The sequence below is a fragment of the Empidonax traillii genome, unplaced genomic scaffold, assembly GCF_003031625.1.
Source record: "Empidonax traillii isolate 1590-97213 ecotype Southwest subspecies unplaced genomic scaffold, ASM303162v1 scaffold14:size4059594, whole genome shotgun sequence".
Classification (NCBI taxonomy): Eukaryota; Metazoa; Chordata; class Aves; order Passeriformes; family Tyrannidae; genus Empidonax; species Empidonax traillii.
In genome coordinates, this window is record NW_020955207.1 from 1,352,384 (window position 1) to 1,377,986 (window position 25,603).

Consider the following 25,603-nt stretch of genomic DNA (forward strand, 5'->3'; position numbering starts at 1 on the left):
AACCCATCATAGTGTTTTAGTTCATTTTGGGAGTGTGTTTTCAAAGTAAATCTCCCAGTTTGAGATTGCTGCTACTCACCTCACTTTGGTCCGTGTGCTCTAGGCACAGGCTGCATCACCTGAGGGTTTGCTTGTGCTCCAGGTGAGCACCTAATGCATGCCAGTACTGATGGGCTGGTATGGTTCAGAGCAAAGCACTCTGTGTCCCGAAATGCATACAATGGGCATGCTGGGTCCTCAACAGTCCCTGTTTCTTTCTCCAATCTGCTTCTACGGAGCCACACTGACTGCTAATGTAAACAAGCTGGAGGATAAAGGGAAAATGAGTTTCTAGATATCAGAGAGCAGTTAGGAGTCTGAAAAAAAGTACTCTGCAGGGTGGACAAATATCTTTGTAACTACAAAGCTAGGAATTATAAAACAGCTCAAATCACTGATATCTTTCCAACTTCAGTGGGAATTACTTAAATGAAAATTGTAGAGAAGCGTTGGATGCTTCTGTTACATAAAATGAAGTCTCAGTGAGCTCAAGTGCAATGTCCATTCACAGCAAAAGCGGTGGCACCTAGCTAATACTAGGAGTGAGTTTGAATAGCTGTTCTTTTGCTGCCTTCTGTTTTCTGCTTATAACAGCTAAAGCGTTGTAGTATAGGGGCATTAGGAACAGAGGAGGTGCTGATAAGCTGTGGTTTGTCAGAGCTTCCTGATTCCTTGAAGCTTGAACATTCAGGGACTCAGAAAAAAATTGAGATTTTGCTGCGAGATACAGAAAAAAAAAAGCTTAATCAAGCGCTGAGGTTGAGCCGTTGCACTTATCTCTATCTCGCCTGTGGGGTTAGTATGTGCAGTCACCGAGCGTCTGTGTGACTGATAAAAAGCTTTTAACCAGAGACAAACTTTTTTTCCTTTACTCAAATTTCAAACCACAGGAACATCCTGGATTTAATAGCAAGGGTTCATGTTTCTGAACTCTCAAAGTTGTGAAGTCTTCTGATGTTACCCCAAGTCTAGAAAAAGTCCTGTGCTTCTGGGAATTTTATTTTTATTTAAATGAAAGCTAATTTGTAGCCTTGCTTGCAGAGGGGAAAATGGGAAAGGATTAGGAGATTTATTTCAAATACATTTCTTAGAGCTGTTTTGTGCTTGGTTTAAGGTTTTATTTAATTCTCAGTCCATGATTTTTCACTGAAGTGTTGAAGTAAGTAGAGTGTAGAACAACCCTAGCTGCAGGTTTTTTCAAAAGTTTAGTAGTGATTCTTCTTAAGATTTGACTTTGAACTCATTCACTCCACAGAAAGAAAATAAAAATATTAAAATTTGCATACTCTCTACTGAGAGTATTGCTCTCTACTGAAAGATTTGATTCCTGCCTCAGGTGAACACTATAGCAGCTCTATTAGAAGCCAGTGGCATTACAAGTGCTTTAAATCAGTTTACAGTAGACAAAAATCAGGCATATATTACATGCCCATATTTAATTACTTTTGAAATCTTGCAATAAAAGAACAGCAAATTTCAAAATAAGGAGATGGTGATGTTTAAGTAAGGGAAGCAATGTCCACTTGGCTGTGGCCTAATAATCACTTAAGCTTTTATGGTTTTATAGTTTATTCTAACTGTATAACAACCTGCACTTGCCCTTGCTTCAGCCAACTTTTCCTGAGTAAACAATCACATACCAGTACCCTATTTCAAATTCTCTCATGGGCCTAATATGAGAAAGGAAAATTGGATCTAATTTTAAAACCTGATGCCAATTTTCTATTGCCCTGTATACTCTCACTTATACATGAGGGTTATAAAACACACTGATCTGAGGGGTACTTTTTAACAGTACTGATGAAAGTGTATAATTAGGTGTTGAAAATGCTAAACATTGCCAATATTCTGCATTCTTGCATAGTCCTTCTGTACACATATAACCTATTTGGGATATAATAGTCCCAGACTTCCACTGGTGTTTTAGATAGGCAATGTAAGCCAAACATGTATATGTCTTCCAGTCTGAATGCAAATGAGAATAAAATCTGTATTTGGCTAATGACAAGGATGCTTATCTTGTCTGGGAATTATTTAAGCACATGAACACAAGACAGTACTCAGGGAATCTCAGAGAGGACTATTAGCTTGTGCAGAGATATCTGCCAAATCTGTGAAGGTAACTTGGTCAACTCATTCTTGACTATGTGTCCTCTGAACATTCTGGATGGGGATGCATATGGAGTATGCACAGTTTCATGCTCACCTTAGTGTGTTTGTATCTGTTTGGGTATGCATAGACTGAATACAGGACTATGCTTCTTTGGAAAATTGTTGACTTTTCTGCCTGGGGGAGGAAAGGCCATTGCTACATCCCTTGACTGGCAAATGGCTGTGCACAACAGAATGGAATAAGGATAGTAAATGCAGAGCTTCTTCAAATATACTGCTTACATTGTCCAAACTAGCAGGATAGTTGTTTCAATATAAAACCAATACTGTATTGCACAGCTTAGTTTTCTTTCTCTGGCAGAAGCAGTGTTTTGAAATTTAATTAGCTTCATGTGGCACTGTAGAAATGGATGGCAAATCAATAATGGATGCCATCTCAGTCACCTTGTGGTGTTGTAATTCTCTGTTTTTTGCTACACTAATTAGGTCTGACTTCAGTGAGAAGTGTTTCAGGAGCAAGGGGGTGAATTACTGCTGAGTTCCTGGCTGTCACTGGGGAGATGAAGTAATCTCAGAACAGAATAACCTCAGTGATTTCAAGAGCTGGTAACTCAACATCCAAGAAGAAGAGGGAAGATCTCATATTCTGATAGTGCAGTTGTACAGTGATTTTTGGGCTTAGTAAGTCCATGGCTTAGGCTTCAGCTGAAAAAGCTTCAGAAACCATAAACTGCATTTGCCTCATCATTGGCATCTAATGACTTAATTGCTCTTATTTTCACATTCCCCTAGAGACTGAGAGTTCCTTGCAAATAGGTATTTCCTTCGTTTGAATCCAGGGCTCCTCCTCTGAAACCTGAGTGAGTTGGGGGCGAGAGTGATACATGTGAGAGCGTCCCCAGGCTCTGACTCCTCCCTACTCCGAAAGCCACTGTGGAGGAACAGTTCAGCAAGCAGAATGCAGTTTGGTTCCCTGCAGCAAACACAAACACTATTAACTGGAGACAATGGCAGCTCCTTCTCCATTCATTTGACTCAGGGAGTTTATTGAGACACACTAGGGAAAAAAGCTGGTCTCTCCCTCTCCAGGAACAAGCTGCTTCTGAAGGTGGAAGAGAGGCATCCCCCGCAAGCTGTCTTGCCTCTCCTCTCCAACAGCATACTTTCAGCTGCGTCATAAAGAAAATGGGTAGATCAGGAATAAAATTTAGGGAGAGCAAGTGCTCTGAGGCCAGTAAGTCAGTGTGACAGACCAGTGCCATGCTTTTTTGGGAAAGCATGTGAACTCCTTCCCTTTATATTAGTGTGAATTACAGTCCCCAATCATCATTGCTTCTAACATAAACAGTTTCTAATATAAACCATTCCTGCTGCTCACCACAGACAGCCTGAGAGGCATGGAAAATTTCAGTTGTTACATCACAGTCACCCAGAGAATAGCAGCAGTGGTTGAAATTATTTTGCAGTGGTTAGAATAATGTTGAGTGAAATGTGATACAGGGTTATTGCACTTTGGAGAAGGTAAATATGAAGTAGATGCAGAGCTTCTTTTCCTTTTACCTGGCCCCTAATTTGTGGACCCGCAAATTTGCGTGGCTGATATCCTGATAGCTTCTGTGCCTCACCTAGTGCCCTTATGAGCCTCATATAAAATTGGGAAATGGAGGGGAGGCTTGAAGGATGAAAGGATTGCTGATATGGCACAAGACAGCAGTCAAAACTGCATATAAACTCTTTTTCTGCCAAATTCAAGAAATTTAAATATATTAAATATATTTACTGAGTTCACTCGTCTTGCACTGCCATTTAACAGCTCTTCCTGTAATGGCTTTATAGGCTGCTTAAATACTATTAGAGGATTAATAATACTTTAAGTTCCCTCATGCTGGAATATAAAGGATATATTCTCCAATGCATACAACTTTCAGCAGCACCTCTATACTGTCATATCTGAAAGTGAAGATCAATAAAAGCATTCATTAGGGTTATCAAGTTTATTGTCAGAAAGCATCTGTAGTGTAGTTTGTTTTCTGGTTGGGATCTGCTTTCTTTGCTCAAAAACTACCATTTAAATTCTAAAGTCAGCTTTATTGTTCAGGTGGTTCAAGGTCTACCAGTGGCTTCAAGGTTCACTTGGCAACAGCACACCCCAAAACCAGGAGCCTTGCATTGGTTTTTAAGTAGAAAAAGTAGTAATTATAACTGGCTTATTTATTGCAGCTGCAGAAACTGAAGCGATCACTCTCCTTCAAGACGAAAAGCTTGCGGAGTAAAAGTGCAGACAATTTCTTCCAGAGGACTAATAGCGATGTGAAACTGCAGGTAGACTTGATGCCTGAGGTGAGCACAAGCACTGGACAGCTCCCCAACTCAGAAAGCCAGGCATCTTCTCCCACCAGAACCCAGCAGCTGCCAGAAAACAACAAGACTCACATCTTCCAGGAGCACATCTTCAAAAAACCCACCTTCTGCGATGTCTGCAACCATATGATTGTTGGTAAGAAAAAGTATTTTAAATCTGTGTGGGTGTCCATGCTAGAACTTGCAGGATGACCTTTCTATAACTTCTGTGAACCTAGATGTTAACTTGAGAATATTCATGCATAGAGACTTATGTCACATCTGCCACAGGTTAGCACGAGTTCTATATTTGTTGACAGATGTCTTGCCTAGTAGATGCATACTGTTGTCACAAATTGCAGGTGAGGAATTCAACTGCAGTCAAATTCCTCTGTCATTCAGGTTATACTGAGTACCAAGCACAAGTTCTCTTGTATGATGCACTAGAAGAAGTAGAAATCCATCTTGCAAATTTGTGTCTGGTATCCTCACTCTTTTCCACAGCAGTAATTCTAACTCTCCTGCTCCTTGTGTCTGCTGCATTGCTCCCAGTTCCATTTCACTGTGGTGACCATATCTACCTCCTCCAGCTGTCTCACTGTCACCTAATTGACAAGAAGTAGCATCTGCTGGGTGAGAGGCTCTGATCTACTTGTGTGTGTGTGTGTGTGTTGGCTATCTAGGACACATGTTTTGGGAGACCAGGTCAACAGAACAACTATAACAGTTAAACTTACACTGCAGACTTTCTTGGTATCCTTCTGCCTGATCCCTGTTGTGCACAAAACCCCACACTAACTTTATACCTCTGAAAGATAGGCCAGTCTGCTCTCTGAAACTGTCCATGAGAATGTAAGTTCCTGGAAGGGACTGACTGACTGACACAGAGGAGCTAATTTTATTATTCTCTCTAGTATGCAGAGAAAAACTCCATAAGGTAATGTATAAGGTAATTTTCAGTGCAGTGTGAATACCTAAAAAGCCGTCTTCATTCAGTTCATCTGTGGGGCTGTGCAAGGACAGATCAGGAAAGAAATGCAAGTGGCTGAAGATGTAGAACATGAACGGTTGCCACTGTAAGAAGCTGCAGGAGTTGCTAATCAGAAATCTGATCCTAGAAATTCACATCCTTGTGGCTAGGGCGTTGTGCATGATTTGGTTTTCTTGCCTATGTATCATATAGTTGTCCCAGAACAGTAGATCAGGAATTAATTCAGCGGCAGTTTACCCATGTGAAAGTGAGGGACACGATTTCCAAGTTTTAAGGCAGGACAAGAAGTTAAAAATTGGTATAGCTTCATGTAGAGGTAGTATAGGTCTTTGAGTACAAAATATTGTCAGTAATTTGTCTAGCTTACTGTAAGAAATTTGTGCCCCTTGGCATGGAAGTCACTGCCTTTCAGCTAACAGTATGGTAAGTTCTTGAAAGATGCTGATGGGATTGCTCAACATTTTTCAGATGAGGGTGCTCAGTGTTCCCCACTTGAATGAGGAACTCATGTTCTTTGGAAAAGGCAGCTGTCTAAAGAACATTAAATCTGATGCAAGACAATCCTGCCTCCATAAATTAAATCACATCCTCTCTGCACCACCGCTGTACTGAATCCAAGGAAACTGAGGAATTTTAACCCTAAATTTTTGGTGTTATTTTCCAGTCTTTTAAATTTTTTTCTACTTGAAGTGGTAAAATAAATGAAAGAGAGGAGGAGTAAAGCATCAGTATCAGGGAAGTTCACAGTCCAGAGACTGAAAAGAAGTCTGGAAGATTAGTTACTTGAAATAACTTTTTAAATGGAAACAGGCCCAGAACTTGTCTCCTGTTGTAATGTGGATGGATGTTCTACCAAAGCTTGGTTTCACAAATATATACTGCAAATATAAGTTCTTTGCATTTCTGGCAGCTTCTTGTGAAGTTGTGTGGAGATTAGTATCATCACAAATCTGCACAACTCAGCAATAGTGTTTCAAAATACTTGTGCTCAAGATGGATTATTACTGGCAGCAAACTTTGCAGGGAGTAAATCCAGTTCATAAACACCCATGGCCTTCTCCTTTGCTGGGCAATCTGTGTCCGCCTGGAATAGGAAAGTCCTGAAGCATAGTTCCAGGCTTCAAAACATCAGCTTTAACCCCACCTGCCTTCTGGACTTTTTCTTCTATCCTTTGAGCGTTTTGGATTTTTGTTCTGTGTCTCAGCCACTTCATTAGCTAGAGAAGCCTTTTATAATTGCTGAAGAAGCTAACGCGACCTATTTTGTCTAGTGGTAGTCTGAGTCAGGTGAATTGTTCTGACCTCCTCCAGCTCATCTTTTCTTGGAGGTAAGGCAGGAAAGATGCTAAGTGTTTTACCTTATAATACCCTAAAGTCTAGATGCCCTAATTCTCGTAGACAAACAACTTCTCTATTCCTGTAATCTTTTCTCTTTGATCCTTACTGCAGTCATGCCTGGTTTTGCTGTATTGCATTTTAAACAGCATGGGAGATCTAGATGTTACTGTTTGCAGTTCAATTAATCTGTATATGTTATGCAACTGTTGCTTATGGGAATGGTGAAGCAAAGCAGGCAGCTTTTCAGGAAACCCTTTCAAAGCAGGCTCCCAAAGGCAGACTGAAAAAACTTCACTTCTGTTCAGGGACTCTGAATTTGCATTTTTCATGGGCACTGACATTTAAGAGTAATGAGCCTATGGCTTTAAATTCCTTATTGGTGAGAATAAAGGCAAAGACGGACACATGTTTTGAAGACTGGAGGAAAGAGTCCAGGAAAATCCTGTTTTGACTTTAGATGGTTTTAATTTTGCCACCAAGAATGATTCCAGGTTAACCTTAAATGGCTCTCTGATCTATGAACCAAGCAGCTCTGGTACAGGGCAGCACGATGAACTGTGCATAGCATGAGCTTGTAGTGCACGCTTCAATCTCACTTGTGTGGCAGAATCTGTCTGTAGCTTCAGAGTGAACAGGACACTTGGAGCAGAGGCAGCAGGCTCCCTGTGCTGCTCTTTTCACGGTGAAATTGAAGCTTGCGAAGCTTTATCTTCCTAAAAAAAAATATGTTGATCATCTCTCCTTGACTGTTGGGCAGCATGAGCAAAATATTGCCTTTGGGATGCAGCCCGTGTGCCTGTTTGTTCATTTGGCAGAAGTACAGTTAGAAGATAAAGACCAAATAGATGTAATTGGTTTCAACATTCAGAGGACAATGTTTACTACTATCATTATAACGCAAACTTACTCTTTCAAATGTTTTTTATGCACCCCGGGGAGTGCAGTGCAACGTATTCAAAAGAAACCCTGTTTATTGATTTGATTTGGAAAAAGAAAAAACCAGTATTAATAATGTGCTTTATACCTCACGTTGAAGGCAGGAGTCAAAGTGTAACTGCTGTCTGTACTAGACTGGGAATCAATTTCCACCTCAATAAACAGAAGAAAAATTTGATAGAGAAGCAATAATTTTCTCTCAAATGAAATAAAGGAGGAAACTTCAGATTCAAGGGAGGTTTGAGGAGTGCACAGAGGATCCATTTTAGGATAATGGTGGCTTCTTACAGTGTCAAATACTCCAATAAAATCATCAGTTCTAATTAATAATTCAACAGTAATAGTTTATGTAATTTCAGAGCAAATCAATAGTGTCTTGGAGCAGATCTGTACTCATTTCTCACACCCACAGTTTTGCTGCTGTGAGTGCCTAGTGTTCATTAGTTTAGGACTGAGGTTTCAGCTCCATGGTAGATTACATATTTTCCTAAACATATCCACGCTTGAATATCCTCTCACATTATTTTTCTTAGAAAAATATTAATTTGCTGTTCTTAGTAGTAGTATTTATTACTATGTTAGTATCTAACCTCAGCAAGGAAAAATTTTGAAAATCAAAGTATCTTATTGAATGTATAACTAGATCATCATTTAGAAGGCATTGGGTTTTGGGGTTTTTTTATTTTACATCACAGTGAAAAGAAAATCAAGTGAGAATACGGCTGAGTTGATTCATGTTATCTGCCATTTTCTGTGTTTAGCAAGAATGTGGTAAGCTTTGGCAATGGCAAATAAAGGGAGGCAAAACTGCCTAGCACTAGCAAAGATGGATATTGTAAAATTAATGTTGCATCAGATTACAGTCTAAAACTATGCTGATCAGAAGTAAGTTCTTGCTTTTCTTCAGTCTCTGATGTGTCATCAATCATCTCTGTGATACTTCACTCCTGAAAAAAATATGATGTCAGTACTCTACAGTTGAAAAACATTGTGTATTTTCTTAAAAAAAACCTCCATCTGTAGACTTCTCAACATTTTACTCATTTGCAGATCATTTCCTGTGCTGATTCACATGGAAAAAATGTTATTTTCCACACATTCCAAGCATATGACATGAAATTAATGTATTCCCATCTAAGTCAAATATAAGTAATGCAGAAAAAAAGTAAGGCATTTTGCTTTTGAAAATAGATTACTTTAAAGTCAATCCTTTAAAGCTGTGTTTTAAAGAAATAGCTGCTCGTTTATCACAACATCATTGAATGTTTATTTGTGTTTCCTAAGTGTACCTAGCTATTTCATTTCATTCTTAACCTTAGCTCTGGCACAGGATTTTAACCAAACACCTGTTTTATTAACACCTGTCAGAGTATGTTTGCCTGGAAAAACATGCTAGGTGGCCACAAACTTTCTGAAAGACCAGACAAAACTATGGTCTGCAGTGTCCAATAATTGTCAAAGCCACGTCCTTCTGGATCATGCCATCACTGGCTTAGGTAACTGAGATATATGCACTTACAGATGTTCTCAGGAAAACCAATTTTCTGGTTTGGATACAGATTCTCCAGACCTTTGCAGCTTTGGAGGTAAATAGCTCAGTAGCTGTCTCCTCAAGTAACTAACCAGGTTAGTTAGAGAAACCTGTAGAAAATAAACAAGTAAGTAAAAAAATAAACCCAAAATATAACTCTAGCATAGACTTTCAGTCTATTAATCAATAGACTTAAACAGTGAAATTGTGCTATCCCTTTAGCATTGACTCACTCCTACCACTGTCTGTTCTGGTTTAGCCAGTCATTCTGGAATTTCAAACAGCCAAAGCAGTACCATGAATTACTGTTTCTCAGCACACCTTTTAAAAGCAGCCTGTATTTCTTTATTTCACTGTGCAGTTGTGGCTACTAGAACTTTTAACTACTTTAACCCCCAAAGCTGTACTGTAACATCCTCCGTAAAGTTAAGCTCAAGGTTGATAAATTGGCCCAGTTTTTCAAATGCTGAAATAAAGGAAAGAAAAAGGTCTGGATTGGAGCCTTGGTCCCCCTTTTTTATTAGCTGCTGCATCTGAACCTTTCCTCTAAGACTATCAGTAAGTGCTACTAATAAGTACTGGAAAAACTCCATGGTTTGAGGAAGTGTTTATATAACTGTAATTTATGTGGATGTTTATTAAATATAGCAAAATTTCACAGGAACTATGACACAGTACTTTCTGCCTCCAGTCTGATCAGCTCCCTCATAAAGAATATGCTTGACAAAAATAATGTTATTCATTTAGTCTTCACTCTGCTCTCCACTCTCCCCAGTCTCTCTAGCATGTTCCAACCCAGATGACCTTGGGGAAAGAGATCTGTGTTGCCACTGCATCATTATGGGAGTTTTCCCCTCTAGAGCATGGTAAAGAGCTGCCAGTGAGGAGGAGATACCTCTGGAGCACCTTGTGACAGCAGCTTCATGTCCATCTCTCCAACAGGCTTGTGCAGTCACAGCTGAGCCTTCCCACATCTATTTTGCAGATGATACCCTGTTACTATTATGGTATAAAATTGTAAGTCTGAATGTTCTTTATTATTAAGAGTTTCTCTATGAAGAGAAGTTTTCAAAAGCAGCTGAATCCAGCCTCCTTTTGTTTTGATTGTCATGAAATCATGCCCAAACAATCTAAAAGCCTTCTACCCTGGCTGAGTAGGTGAGGGGAGAGCAGTGAATGTTTTCTGTCTTGACTTCATCAAGGCTTTTGACACTGTCTTCTAAAACATTCTCATAGGCAAACTCAGGAAGTGTGGGTTAGATGAGTGGATGCTGACATGGATTGAGAGCTGGCTGAATAGCAGGTCTCAGAGGGTTGTGATCAGTGACACAGGGTCTATTTGGAGGCACATAGCTAGCAGTGTTCTCCAGAGATGGGTACTGGCTCCAGTCTTGTGCAACTTATTCACCAATGACCTGGATGAAGGGACAGAATGCATCCTCAGCAAGATAGCTGACAATACAGACCTGGGAGGAGTGGCTGATACCCCAGAGTGCTGTGCTGCCATCCAGAGACCTGGACAGGCTGGAGACTTGTGCGGAGGGGAGGCTCACGAAATTGAACAAAGACAAGTGCAGGGAAAGAATAACTCCATGCACCAGTACAGACTGGGGGCTGATCTGCTGCAAAGCAGTTCTATGGAGAAGGACCTGGGAGTCCTGGGGGACAACAAACTGTCTGTGAGCCAAAAGTGTGCCTTTGTGGCCAAGAAGGCCAAGGACATCCTGGGGTGCATTAGGAAGAGCACTGCCAGCAGGCTGAGGGATATGATCCTACCTCTCTATTCAGACCTGATGAGGCCTCACCTGGAGTACCATGTCCAGTTCTGGGCCACTCAGAACAAGAGAGACATGGAGCTCCTGGAGCGGTCCCAGCAGAGGGCAAAAAGGTGATTGAGGGACTGTAGCATTTCCTTTGCAAGGAAAGGCAGAGAGAGCTGGGCCTGATAAGCCTGGAGAAGAGATGACAGAGGACATAACATCAGTCTGTGGGAGTATCTGGGGTGGAGTTTTCAAGAAGATGAAGCCAGACCCAGTGAAAGGACAAGGGCCAATGGGCATAAACTGAAATACGAAAAGATCTGTGTGCAGATGAGAGAGAACTTCTTTACTGTGAGGTTGACAGCACTGGAAAAGTTGCCCAGAGAAGATGTGGCGTTTCCTTTTATGAAGATACTCAAAGCCCATCTGGCCATAATCCTGTGCAACCTGCTCTAGGTGAACCTACTTTACCAGGGGATTGGACTAGATTATTTCCAGATGTTCCTGCCAGTCCCAATCATTCTGTAATTCTTTGAAAAAGGGCTGTTGTGTAAACTTTTCAATGACAGGTACCAGGTGCCATCACATATGTTACTAAGCTATCCATAGTCTCTGTCTCTCCCTCCTCCTTTCCTTCACTAAATTTACTCCTGGATTTAAGAGACTTAGGTTCTTACTCCAGTTGATGATGACAAATGGCTCTGGGCACCTAAATTTTCTAGAACTTTTGAGAATTAATGTAAAAATTGTTTAAGACATCACATTACATTTTGTTAACAAACATCTTCAAAAAATTGGTGCAAAATAGTAATTTTACCCTATTAGCTTGAAATTGAACTTGGCTTCTCCTATAATATCTTTCCTGAGTTTAAAAGTCTCCCTAAGTGTAGACCTTCCCACTTCTGAGGGGAGCCCTGTAAGAAGGTAGCAAAAGCCTTCTGGAAATATGAATTTAAGTTCTATGTTAACCAAACTGTACAGTGTGCAGTTAACCATTAGTTATAGACTAGTCAGGTACAGGTAATGTCATCTGGACTCTCCAAAATTTCCAAACAGATGAACAGATGGAAAGAGGTAGAAACATATATGGTATACATAGTATAGGTGTGCTCCATCTACTGATACTACTATTTTTGATAAACATGACAAAAAGTATCCAATTCATACAGCCCCACATTTGTAGACAACCTACAGAGTGCCACACATTATTCTTGCATTAAATTATTATTTTTCTTCATTAACAAAGAGTTAAACATACTTTAAAGCAAATATTGAAAAGTAAATGTCTCATTTGTTTACCCTCTGGGAGGGCTTCCTCCTCTGAGATGAGGCAAGAATGTTATCAGTAAATTGGATAATCAGGAACTGCTTAGCTGAGAAAAGAGGATGGAAATATATTTGAAATTCCAATTTGTCCTTGAACAGCATCAAACATGTTTCACACTTGTTACTAGATAATTTTCAAGCTTACTGTAATTTTGGGGAAATTGCTATTAATATGATACTGCAATTAATCCTCAGTCAAAAGAGACTTTAGAAATGTTGAACAACATTTACTGTTTAATTAGATGAGAAACAATAAAAAATTTCCAGCATATCTACAATCAGTATTTTAATGTGAGGTTAGCCATGATGATTTTTAACCAAAAACTACATGAAAACCCACAAAATACCCTAGTCAGTAGCAGTCATCACTCCTGAAAACAGCCCTAGTGAAGAACATAAGGGTAAGCTTAAGGGTTTTTTAAAGGCCTCTAGATGAAGCAAGGGGTTTTTTAGGTCCTTCTATATACTTTTCCTGAGCTCATATGGGACATCAGGTGTTTACAGAAAAGCACATTAAATGCATCTTCTTTAAAGCTGACCTTCTTGTAAAAACATTGTTTTTCTATTTAGAGTCTTTGTCTACCAGAGTGCCACTGTTATGTGCATAATTATGGTGCCGCATAGTGAACAAAAGCATTAACTGGAAGCAAAATTATTAGAAGCTTCACCTTACCGTGAGTTGCAGAAGCCTTCAAATGAGGCAATTAGCAGAAATGCTTTTGCAAGAAATGGAGCACTGCCATCACATAGAGTAAAATGCCTACCCACAGTTGCTTGTTGCTGTCCTTAATATAGAAGGATGTTTCAGAGAGCAGTGATCCTGGTGGCTCACATGGAGCAATCGCGTGTTTTTGTGCTTTGGTGATAGGAATGTAACTGCAACTTCACCAATTACCTTCTCTAAACGGACGAATTTTTAGTTTTCCAGGTATGAGCAATCTATAACTGTTTTGCTCTTCGACATAAGTTTATCTTATATGCTGAAGGATGCTGTAGACACCTGGATCCTGACTTCTAATTTTGAAGACATGCTAAGTTGAAAATTACATGCAGTTGAAAATTGTGATTACATTGCAGTTTCCTTTATAACATGGAGAGAGTGATCTTGAATATTTTGAAATATTTTGTTTTGAGCACTAGATAATTTCCTGTTTAATAGAAGGGATGGAAGCAAGGAAGAAAGCAGAGGGGAAAAGAAAAAAAAAAAAAGAAAAGAAAAAAAGTAGTAGCTATGTCTTCCCTCCACTCACTGCAACAATTTCATTTTCACAGCCAGGAGAGGAAGGGGCATAAGGCTGGTATAATCACTGAGCCAATATGAACTACAACGTCATAGTCAGTATGTTTCTGTTTGGCTTCCTGGAAATCACAAAATAGGCTATAGGTTTAATGCACACAGGACCATCCCTCCAAATAAGGATTGGGTGTATTGATGAGGGGACTTTTATTTGCAGTGCTAATATTGCCTTTTTTTCTAGCTGCACCTCTCAGAAGTGTAGCAATCTTTCATATCCCAAGATCTGTGCCCTGTGCCATATCAAACTCTCCAGGTCTTTTTTTTTTTTGGGGGGGGGGAAGCATGGGGAAGAATTCTTAACGTTGCTGATTGCTTAGAGAGCTCTGTCATCAGTGAGCTTGACTAGACTGCTTAAGGGTGTTCTCCAAGGGCAACAAACTCTTTGTTAGCTGAAAAAACACTTAAGATGTTGACGAGATTTGAGTGTGTCTATTACAGATGCTCTTTCAAAATGCCCCATCTGAAAATTTAGACTGATTCTTAATCAAAGAATCAAAAATTATGTTAAAATCTTGCCAAGGGAGAGACAGCATAAATTCCAGTGTGGAGAGGATCTGGATACCAGGTTTTATTGAAGAAACAATGACGCTACAGATTTTATCCTATTTCATTTTTCTCACACTCCTTCCCTCCCTCCCTCCCCACCAGCATTTCATTCCCAAAGTCTCCTCTTCCCTGCAGAGGGGTCACTACTAGCCTGTGCAGCTTGGGCAGGAGGGCATTGTTCCTGCTGTGATGCTCCTTCCAGTCACTCATCTCAAGTGCCACTGGCCAGAGTCCTTGGCTTTGATGTCCACAGTTTCCTTATCTCCAGGGTCTTCCCCTGTTTCCCAGACCTTGCCCCAGGGCAGGATCTTCAACTTCTTTCTGGGCCCCTTTCTGCTTTCTGACACTACTTCTTCCTTTCAAGAACTCATATCTTGGCATTAGATCTTCTTTCTGGAAACCGTGTTCCCAGTTCCTAAAGTCTAAATAATATGTGTGCATAAAAACAGCACATGGCCAGCCTTTTAACTAGTGGGTTGTTCTCCTGTCTCTTTATTAATTGGAGGCTTGGGGATGCATCACTTGTGTTTAGTCAAAGTGTTATCTACATTTCCAAGCAGCCAATAGTGGTTGCAGCTTGCAAGTAGTAGTCTCCTGTCTGAGAGTTCGGGAGTTCAATTTCACACATTCACCCCTGCATTGACACACAGTTATCTGCTGCCTGTTTGTGTTCACAATTTCAGCTCTTTTTTGCCTATGACAGCTCCTAAATCTTAGTATCTGTTAGTAACATCCAGCTGCGTGCCAGTACCTTCTGATACATTGATCTGCTTTTTTTTTTCTCTTCTCTCCCCTCCAAATTGTGCCTTTACACATCCCACCAACAGCTCCTCTAGCATTGGAAGCCATTTTGCTAAAAGCAGGGTTGTCTCATGGATTTTGCTGGACTTTTTTGTATGTTATATTATTATGCACATTAAACAGCAGATAGATATAGCTGCCAAGCCTATTGCTACCCCTTATGGGTTTACTTATCTCTGGCAGTGGTAGCACATTTATGGTTGATGTTAATTAAGCTTTTTGGACAGCAAAAAACATAGTCGTGCTGGTGCAAACCACATGTGTAGATGAGAAAAGCTATGGCTTGAGCTGGCTTTGCTTGTTCCTACTAGAATCGAGGGTGAATTCAGATTATGCAAATACTTTCTAACCATGAACAGTTTATGTATGATGCATGGAATTATTTCTGTGGATAGACTAAATCTTAGAAAGCAATTTTTTTCATGGGTTTGATTTAAAGATTTAAATATTTAAAAATAAATATTTCAGCTTAATGTCTGTATTTTTTCACTCCCAGATTGATCCTGAGGCAGGTAATGTTATTTTTGCTTTGCTGAACTACATAAACTTCTGTACAATGATTTGCAGAAATTTTTATATTCATTTCAACAATAATTGATGCCCCATGGAAGTGTATCTCTAGGTGCTCTCTAAGCTGCTATGTGTCAAATAATAAATTCTCCCAGGCTGTAACACTGAGGGCTGAGATTGCCTCTTTGAGTAGATGACAGTAGTAAATAAAGTGATTTTACTGCCCAACCTCTGTGATTTCACTGAGGGCAAAAAAAAAATTAAAACAAACCAACAACCAAAAAGAAACATACCTACATTTGGTGGGAAAGGTTTAATTTGAATATTTTTCCACTGGTTGGACATTGGAAGGAATTTGTTCACAGAAACAGTGATTTGATACTGGAATGGGCTGACCAGAGAGGTGGTGAGTGGAGTCACCATGCCTGAAGGTGTTTAAGGAAAGACTGGTTGTGGCACTTAGTGCCATGGTCAAGTTGACAAAGGGGTGTTTGGTCTTGGGTTGAACTCAACGTTCTCAGAGGTTCTTTCCAACCTAACTGATTCTATGATTCCATATTTCCCATGTGGAAAAGGAACTGAAACACACTTTGTTATAAAATGAAATTGCAAAATTCTGAAAGGAAAAAAACACATTGTGACTTAATGTAGAAATAAATTTTCCAAAAACTGATCCCACCAAACTGTTATAACTACCCAGTTACTTATAGTGATGCCCTGAATTATTTCTAGTCCAAGCAAATCATGTTGTCAATTACACTGTAGCTTCTGATGAAAACCACCTCAGCTATGTGTGATCCAAGGGAAGAAATGGCTTTGGAGCAGAAACCTCTGTGTGTGGCCAGATCCTGGCCAGCCATTAGATTTAGGTGGAAGCTCCAGTTCCCATCTCCATCACTAGTTACTGGGAAATGGGCAAGAGAGGGAGGGAGAGGAATTGTGGTCATGGTAAGTCACACTTCAGCATCTCCTGTGCAAGGCCCATCGCCACAGGCACTGCCAGTCAGTCTGTGCTAACACAGACTGAGAACAACACTGAGGCATTGCCCTGATGAGGGAGTATTTTTGCTGCAGGAAGGAAGAGCCAAAACCCTCAGCAAGCTTGAAACAGCAAAAGCCAGAGAGCAGCTGCTATTTACAAATCAGGGGGTGCTTTTTTTTTCCGTAGAGTTTGTTTGTTTGTTTTAACTAAACCTTTTTTAGTTCTAATTGATTGTCCTGATCTTCTGGCAAATAGAAGCCTCTCATTTCAAGTTCACTGATGATGATGAAGCTACATAAGCAATAGGCAATGTTTAAAATCCATTAAGAGACCAGTGAGGTTATTCAATCCCTTTGTTTAGGACAGACTGTTCTTTTGTTTGTTGTGTAATTCTTTTTCCACATTTTCAGCAAGCTCATAGCCCTGCTCTTCATTTCGCATCACAATTTTTGTTCAGATATTCAGTTTGTATTTTCCAGCTCCTCTATAATGGTACAAGGCCCTTGAAAGACAAAAGTTTTGGTATATAAAAGTGGCCCTACAAAATTCAACTGCTTTTTCAAACCATTTCAAAACACAGAAGAAAAAGGTTGCACCTGGATGACTTTTCATTTCAACACATGTAAGAACACAAGTGCAAATAACCTAAGCCTGCCAACAGAGATCGTTTGAAATCTGACTTTCATCATCTTCATCTCAAGAAGAGTTTACTGATATTACTGAGACCAAATAATATTGGTCTGGTTTACTAATATTACTGACACCAAGCCACTGATCTCTGCTTGTCCTTTACTGGGACAACACACCAAGTTTAATTTCTCCGTGCTCCCTTGTCCTGTTCAGCTCTGCTACCATCATCAGTTCTGAAGCCGTTCAGCATCACCTCCTATAGGCAAGTCTATGCCCAAGTGTTCTGAGCTGTTTTCCTTCTCAGCAAAGCAGCCCAGTGCAAAGACCTACAAGCACAGGCTCATCAGTCTAGAAAATTGTCTAGAAAAGTAGGCATTGATGTATCAGTGCCAGTTTGTTCAGAGCAAAGAAGATTAGGTAAAATTGATTGTGTTTAGTGTCTAAAGAACTGGGACTTTTTCTTTCAGTAATAGCTGATAGTTTATTTACCATGGCGTTCCAGCATCTTTATTAACATTTAAACGATCAAAACCCTGAGATGATATTTTAAGAAGTACGGAGGTGGATATTTCCTTTCAGGGACAGACTTTTATAGCAAAGCTGCTGAATATGTGAAAAATGCTTTGCAAAGAAAAAACCTCTTGTGGCCAAATTTTTAAAAACTTTATTTTAGCAGGGACATTTTTCATCTCTATAACAGTCTTGCAGAAAAAACCTACCTATTACTGCCTCATTTTTTTCTCAGCATATCATTTCTAAAGAAAACTATGTCACTAGGAAGTCAGTTCTAATTTTATGCACTGTTTTGTTGCCTGCCTATATGCAAGGCAACTTTTCTTGCTATTTAAACATTGGATATAGTTATGGAGAAACTGGGGTAGGCACTCAAATGGACCCATACCCTCAGTGACATATGATCTAAAGTTCATTAATTTGAAAGGATAGGCACCATAATTGGATATCGTCCTATTCTACAGAACATAAATATGTAAGTTCCAGCTTCTCTCCATATCCCATTTGGTTTAGACTGACGTGAGGTGGAGTCAGGGAAACAGGACACTTCAGTCAGTCAAAGTGTCAGGTTCAGACCTGGAAGCTTGGTCCCAAATGCAGGGGTTCTTCCTCTAGTTCCAGCGTGTTGTTGGACATCCCTGTACAGTATACTCCCATCCCAAGAAACTATCGATTTAACCCACCCAAAACTCTGTACATTTTAAACTGGCACATTTAACTGTAAAAAAAAACCCAAGCCCACAACCTAGTTAAAAAAAAAAAAATCCATTACTAAAGAATAAAACCTTTGAAGTCAATCCCACGCTGCTATCATTTGTGAAAAATTGCCTAAGTAAGATTTTTGCCTAGTTTTCGCTTTGTTTTTTAAACTTTTTTGTTCTATACATCTGTTATTCATGCATAAAAGTGCCTTTGCCATAGTGTTCAAATGAATGAAGACTATCTAGTCAGGTCAAAAGAGAAGGGTACTCCTGAAGTTCAATTTCATCTTCTTACAAAAAGAAAATGAATACTTTTGGATAATCAAAATGACAATGCCAAGAACTGCCATTATATGTTTTCTGTGGTTCAGTTAGGAATGATATGCAGCAGACCACAAAATTATTATGTCCTCTTTTTGTTTGTTTGGTTGGTTTGGTTTTGGTTTGGTTTTTTTTTTAATAATCCATCTAGTCCTGTATTTAACAGTGAAAAGTGCAATAGTAGGCTTGTTAATAGTACTGGTAATTTTATGTGAGGTGAATATTTGTGTATAAGTCAATGTATCTGGCAACTCTGTGCCCATCAATTTGAGTTATCAGTTTGGCATCAGAGAGCAGTGACTTCCAGTGCTCAGCCATCCAGGGAGGCTGGGGAAATCTGGGTTCAGGCTTTGGTCTATAGCTCACCTGATGACTAGATGAGGATCTGTGCCTCTGTCCTCTCCACAATGTCATCTGGGGCAAGTGATGGGGTAGCATCAGTTAAGAAAAAGAAACAGAAGGGTGCCAGGTATTAGAACAGAGAAAAGAGATAGTTCTCAAGGTGGCAGGAGGCATTCAGGGAGGCTAAAGGAAGAAAAGTATTTCCCTGCTCATCCTTACAAACCTAATGATTTGGGGGAATTAAGCTCAAGATTTTTAACTGTAGAGATGTGGGTGTCCTGTGTAGAAAGTGCCATTCTCTGATCTACTCAAATCTACTTTCTCTCTTGATTGAGATAGAACAGGAGAAGGAGGAGGGCAAGCGTTTGTCCAGCAGCAGACACCCACAGGGGCAGGAAGTAGCCATAGAGGAATTTTTGAAAACAGTAATCTCTTTCAGCATCAGAGCTTTTACACAAAACCAATTAATTAAAAGTGGAGAAGGCGGCATGAGAGAAGGGTGCACAAAGGCTTAGAGAAGACCACAGGGGCACCAGTGCCATTTCAGGGATTTCTTCCTTCTAAGGTGACATTCTAAACCCTTCACTGCTACAAGACTGGCTCACCTTGCTTAAAATTCTCCATTTCCAATAGATTTTGGCATGGATGCAGGTTCCTGGTGACAACTGTAAATGCATTTGGGGAGAAAGGAGCAAGGCACTCATTATTTTTATCGTCCTCCCACAGCAGAAGTTGAAGTGTTATGGAAAAGACATAATTTTAAATTTATTTATTTGTGCAAGTTTTAAATAAAAATAATTTTTGACTGGCATGTTCCTCTCAGCTGAAATTATTAAAAAGCTGGGTCACAGCTGGATTAGCTGGAGGTGACAGTCTCTTTGTGTCCCTTTCCCTTCCTCTTTCTTTTATAGACCTGTATCTTTTTATGCTCTCTTTTTTTTTTTTTTGTTCTACACTTTAACATAAGTGCCTAGCATAGTTATCTTTATGCAGTCAGTGCAACATCATGTTGTTACCAATATATGCAGTTTTCTTTGAAATTTCTCAAGACTGTAGGGCTTGTTCTCCCTCTCTAGCTATTAATCCTATGTTGAGTCTTGGAACAAAGGGCAAAAATTAGCCACCAGTGCTTTGGCCATACCTGTGCTGGCCAAGAGGATAATACAGGTTCCCTTCAAATGTGCATGACAAGCAAATTCTCATTTGCATTCCTTAGAATAAATGTCACTTTCCTGAAATGCACAGTAGTTACTAAATTGCTTTTATAGGACATACAAAAAGTTGGAATCAAATTCTGCCCTGTTTCCTCTGCCTGTCTTTGCCTCCCAGATATTTCCATTCACCTATATTGAGGTGTTCTGTTTCCATTTAGGCTGCCTCCAAAAAAGGCTTAGATTTACAAAAGTGATGCAGTGTGTCCTTTTAGTTTTATTTAAGGTCATATTATCAGAACAGTTTAAGATTCAGTTTTCCCTGACTGTTCTGGAAAACCTAGCCACTGGTTTAGCTATTCAAATGGGAGCTGACCCAGTCATAGAGTATTTCTATCAAGGTGTTATTAAACATGACCTGCTTCTGAAAACACATTCTCAAAGTGTATCCTTCCAGTGCTAGGTGCCTGGATACATTAGTTGGTATGCAAGGAAAATGACTCATTTGTAAGTTTATTTAAGAGCTACTCAGGTATTCTGACATGAAATGTCCTCATTTGTTTTCCATGAAATATAGTTTCTTTTGTCAGTTTTGGCTTTTTTGTTTGCAAAAGGGGTACCAGCCTTTACAGACTATGAGATAATTGATATATTGAATATTAATGAATAGGACACAGAAGACATTTGTGCAAATGTTTTTGTATTTTTTCTCCTATATTACTTTCATGACTACATTTACAGTTATGTTCATGAAAACCATAAACCAGCTAAACATATCTAGTACTTTCCATTCTAAACCCTGTGTTTTAGAGTCTGCAATTTTTACAACTTAAACACCATCATCTGGACCAAAATAGTATTATTGAAACCTCTGACAGTTTTACTCCTTAGTCTCCCAAATGAGACTCCCCATGGGCAAGAGACAAAGACAGTGAGCCCATTGGAAAGCTCATGAGGCTAATAATCACTTTGTATTTGGAACAAGGCTAGTGTGGTACTCAGGAGATGTTTCTTATGGACACACACTGACCAAGGAAAATAAAATAGAAATATTGAATAGAGTTGCCTATTCATCAAGCATTGTCTGCCCTGTTCAGTGAATGAAGTAGTGTGCTTTGAATAAAAATAGTGACTATCACATCCCTAGATTGCAATCAAAAAGTGACTGAGCAGAACTTTGTTCTAGCCTGCTCCATATTTAACAACTGGCTTAGGTAACCTCAGTAAAGGTCTTTGGAGAAGGGGGTAGGAGGGATGATTACTTTTTGAAGGTAATAGCAAAGAATCCATCAAAGCTCTTAGTCTACTTCCCCTTTGAATGAAAACCATAGAAAAAGTATCTAGGTTGCTCCAAATTTATTTAATTGCTAAGCCTTCGCTTCCTGTATTTCTGAATTACCACAAACTAAAATTATTCCAGGTGGGCTAAGACATATCAGTGAGTACTATACCAGAAGCTTCCAGCTTTGCTTTAACATTGGCATAGAGGAATATCTGCTGCTTGGAATGAAAAATAGGCTACAATCAAGCTGTCAGCTTTTTAGGGGGGCAGGAATCAAACTAGAGGGTGATGGTCAGGCTTGCAGGTCATCAGAGCTTGTTCAACCGAAGTCCCTGAGGAGAGTTTTTTAGTGTCCTAGACTTCACTAAATGGAACACTGCACCTTCCAGACACTGCTGTAGCCACCTCAAATGTGAACTCTTTCCTTATGCTTCCCCTTCCCCATGCTTCAGTCTAGAGAAAGATTAAACCAGTGGGAATAAGCACACTGCAGAGAGGTTTTCAACTGGTACCCTATGGCAGTGCAGTAAAATAATACAAATTCTCCTTAAATAGTCTACCCTATTGTGTTGCTGTTGTTATTGCTATAATTATTACTATTACTATCTTTGTCAGTGTCGATTTTTTTTTTGCTTTTTTTAGTCTTAAATACCAGTTATTTTCAACTATTTAATGTATGTTCAGGCTAAATTCCTAACTTTCTTGTTCTCTCTGGGGGAATTTATTGGCAAATAATGTTTCAACATATTGCTATATCCTATGCCACTACTTTAGGGTATAATGAAATAACTCTCTTATGCTTGTGCATGACCGTAGAACTCTCACTGTACTCACTCAGCTTTAAATAACTTCCTTGCAAAATCCATGTTCTGCCTGCTTTTTCACTATTTCAAACTACCAGGATGCCTTCCAAAATCAGCCCCATTCAGGCTTCTGCAAAGCCAACAAGCTTGCTTAAATGGGATGCCAGTAATTGATGCAACAGATCAAACCCTGGTCTCGTCTGCACCTATACCAAATATGATCTCTTCTCCTTGATGTGAACTGTGATTGTGCCTCAGTTCTGAATCTCAGGAACTTTTGGGTCAGATACACTGCTAATATGTAGTTGTCTAATCCCTGGCGTGCAGTTTTGAAATAGCTGAGCCATTGTTCTCTTATGTGGTTTGATTTAGTGTAATGGGGATAAAACTGAAGAAGAAAGAATTATCATGTGGAAAAAAGAAGATGTGTCTTGTAAAAATGCCATTTTCAGAGCTTGAGATATGGTGGTTAAGTGTAAGTACAGCATAAATGACTCTTCTCTAAGCCCCTTAGTTATTCCTCAGTGGGAGGCAGAGAGATACATGAAAATTCTTTTCCAAGCTAGTCCCATAGCAAACCAAGTTAGAAATAAGAAGAAGCTGAAGATCAAAACTTTTGGTAGCTATAGGGAATTTCATTTTGATTTACAAAGACTTCTTGTAGACTTAGGTGGATGACCAAAATGCTTTTCCTCTCTTTGAAGTCACTACTTAGCTACCCACATGTAAAATATGGCAGGTTCTTTTGTAATGGTCTTACAGAGTTTCATGTGATCACAAATTTCTGTTCTGGAAAATGTTGGGGTTTGAATTTTGAAAGCACCACAGATACTTTACATTCATTTTGCACATCATTTGGGCAAACAATTTTATTGACAAGTGCGTAACTTCTGTGATCACATTGTTATAACGTGTAAGGACCAATATCCTCCTGGTAACGTTAACACTAAAATGGCTGGAAGAGCATAAGAGAGCCAGCAGAAAGAACTGTGAGACTGTCTGACTTTTCACAGCTGAATCTTATGAGTAACTTGGTAGAACAGGTAAGAGTTATGTTAGTATAGACCAGCGTGAGAGGAGAATTAGATCCAGTGTAACCATTGATGTGTTGCTAGGCAAGCACGATGTCATTTTTCTTTTTTCATTCTCCCCTATAAATATAATAAAAAATTGTGGAGGAAGTACTGTTTCCTCAATGCCAATTGTTGATCATCAGGAAGGGTGATTCAGCATTTCATCATCAGTAATATAAGCACAAAGCTGCTGGAGTCAATATTGGTTTGCGCATCTGAAATTGAGAAGAAACTATAACTGAAAACGTCCCCCCAGCGCACTGATCCAAGTGCAACCACACAGGAAAAAGAAACAAAACAAACAGGGATGTGTTCTAGTAAAGTCTGTCTAGTAAATTCTGCTTACTGAGAGAGGGCTGAAAGTGGTGAGGTAGGCAAGAAGCAGTAAGCAGTCACTGACCCCACTCCATGGAAGTACCTGGGGCACACCCTATTCAACCCCATTCACTCTCCATCTCTCCAGCAGTCTCAATGGGAAGGCAGGGAAGTTCCCTATCCTACAAGAAGCACACAAGTGAAACATCTGAGCCTGGCTCACCACAACCACCCACAGCTACTTCAGCCTGCCTTATCTGGCTTGGAAGTGCTTCAGGCACCTCTTCCCCTGAAAGTGGTCTTGTCAAACCTGGGATTTTGGCACCAACTTGATGAAACCTTCCCTGAAGTGCTTCTTTCAGACATAGTGTTTCACCGGATGAATCCAGCAGCATGTACACGGTGTTGACTACTCAAATAACCAAGAGCTACATGAGTACTTTCAGATGTAGGATCCTTCTGACTAATATTCCTATCATGTCTGACTAATGAAGGCTGGTTAAAATGTCAAGAGTTTTTTAGGGGATTTTTTACTACCTTGTTTCTTACTCACTCCCACAGTAGATGATAATGAACTGACGTGTTGTTTACTCATTTCATTTATCCAGTCCTATGGGGATAAAAGAGTTGCTGCAGCATGACTGCTTCTGCATGGTTGAGGAAGTGTTACGGTTGTATGAATAAGAGTGACTGTTCCTGCCTGGAAGCAAACAGACTTGGGTCTGTCATTTAAGAGTGGGTCCACACTGAAGATAATGCAGAAATACTGTTGGCCAAGTAGGGCAAGTCTGCTTTTGTAAGACAAAATTTCTCCTATAGCTCCCCTAGCTGTAACACAGAACTTTTCCACTGCCAGTGAAGGAGAGCAAGGTCAGACTCGTGGCATCCTCACTGCTCCACTCAGGGACACACAAGGAGCCCTTTCAGCACTCCCTGAGCACTGGCCCAGGATGGTGAGAGCAGCAATCCCTGAGCACAGAAGTCAATATTGGTTTGAGCATCTGTAATTGAAAAGAAACTGTAACCAAAAAAATTCTCATAGTGCACTAATCCAAGTGCAACCACGCAGGAAAAAGAAACCAAACAAAGAGGGTTGTGTTTGCCCATGGGTGGATGATGGCAAAGGAGCTGGTCTAGCCCTTGTTGCCCTCAGAGCTACTTCTCACCCGTGAAACCAGGCCTCCACTGATGGCCAGACTCTCCAGGACAGCTCTGGAGCCTGGGTGCTCCTTCACAGGAGCACAGCCTTGCACAGCTCTCATATCAAGCCTTTCAAATTAGCAAAGGTATTTTGCTTGATGTTCATAAGGCAGAGACATCGCTGATAAGACTATCATATAGCAGAGCATGATCCAATATATATGTCTAAAGGCAGTAATAGCCTGGGAAAGAGCCTGGGGGAGAAATGCCTAAAATGAAGTGGCTGTAAACAAAATGTGTGTATAAATGGGCATTTTAAAAAGCAGGTAAGGCAAAGAAAGCTGTCAATATTTGCTCCATGGCAACTGACCCCATCAGTTCTTTCAGGTCATTTGTTTAAATGCATGGAAACTATTGATTTCATCTAATTAAATCATTTCCATGCATTTCACAGGGACAAATGCTAAGCACGGATTGCGCTGTAAGGCTTGTAAGATGAGCATCCATCACAAGTGTGCAGACAGTATCGGACAGCAACGCTGCATGGGCAAACTGGTAAGTGAGCAGCTCAAGGCAGAAAGAGAAGTGGGAGGCACCAGCTTGTACTTTGTGTGTCTGCCCCCCAGCTGTCATTTAGCTGGTGCATTAACAGAACTGACAGCAGATCACTTTACTGAGGTGGGAAATGTAAAGTCAGGTAGTGCCCTTTTATCAATTTGGTCAATTGCTACTACTTGAGGACCCAAAGAAAACCAAAACACAAATCTGGTCTGTTTTTGTGGATGTGAAAATGCAGTTGCAGAATCCAAATTCAGATAAATAA

The 25,603-nt window shown here is 39.9% G+C and overlaps 1 protein-coding gene across 1 annotated transcript in view; it reads left to right on the top strand.

Moving 5' to 3' along the window:
* STAC (SH3 and cysteine rich domain) overlaps nt 1-25,603 on the top strand; it is a 72,178-nt gene that overhangs the window by 18,285 nt on the left and 28,290 nt on the right. Inside the window, exons 2-3 of the mRNA XM_027891776.1 lie at nt 4,372-4,648; nt 25,235-25,335. Of these exons, the coding sequence (XP_027747577.1) occupies nt 4,372-4,648; nt 25,235-25,335 (378 nt within the window). The remainder of the gene's footprint in view (nt 1-4,371; nt 4,649-25,234; nt 25,336-25,603) is intronic.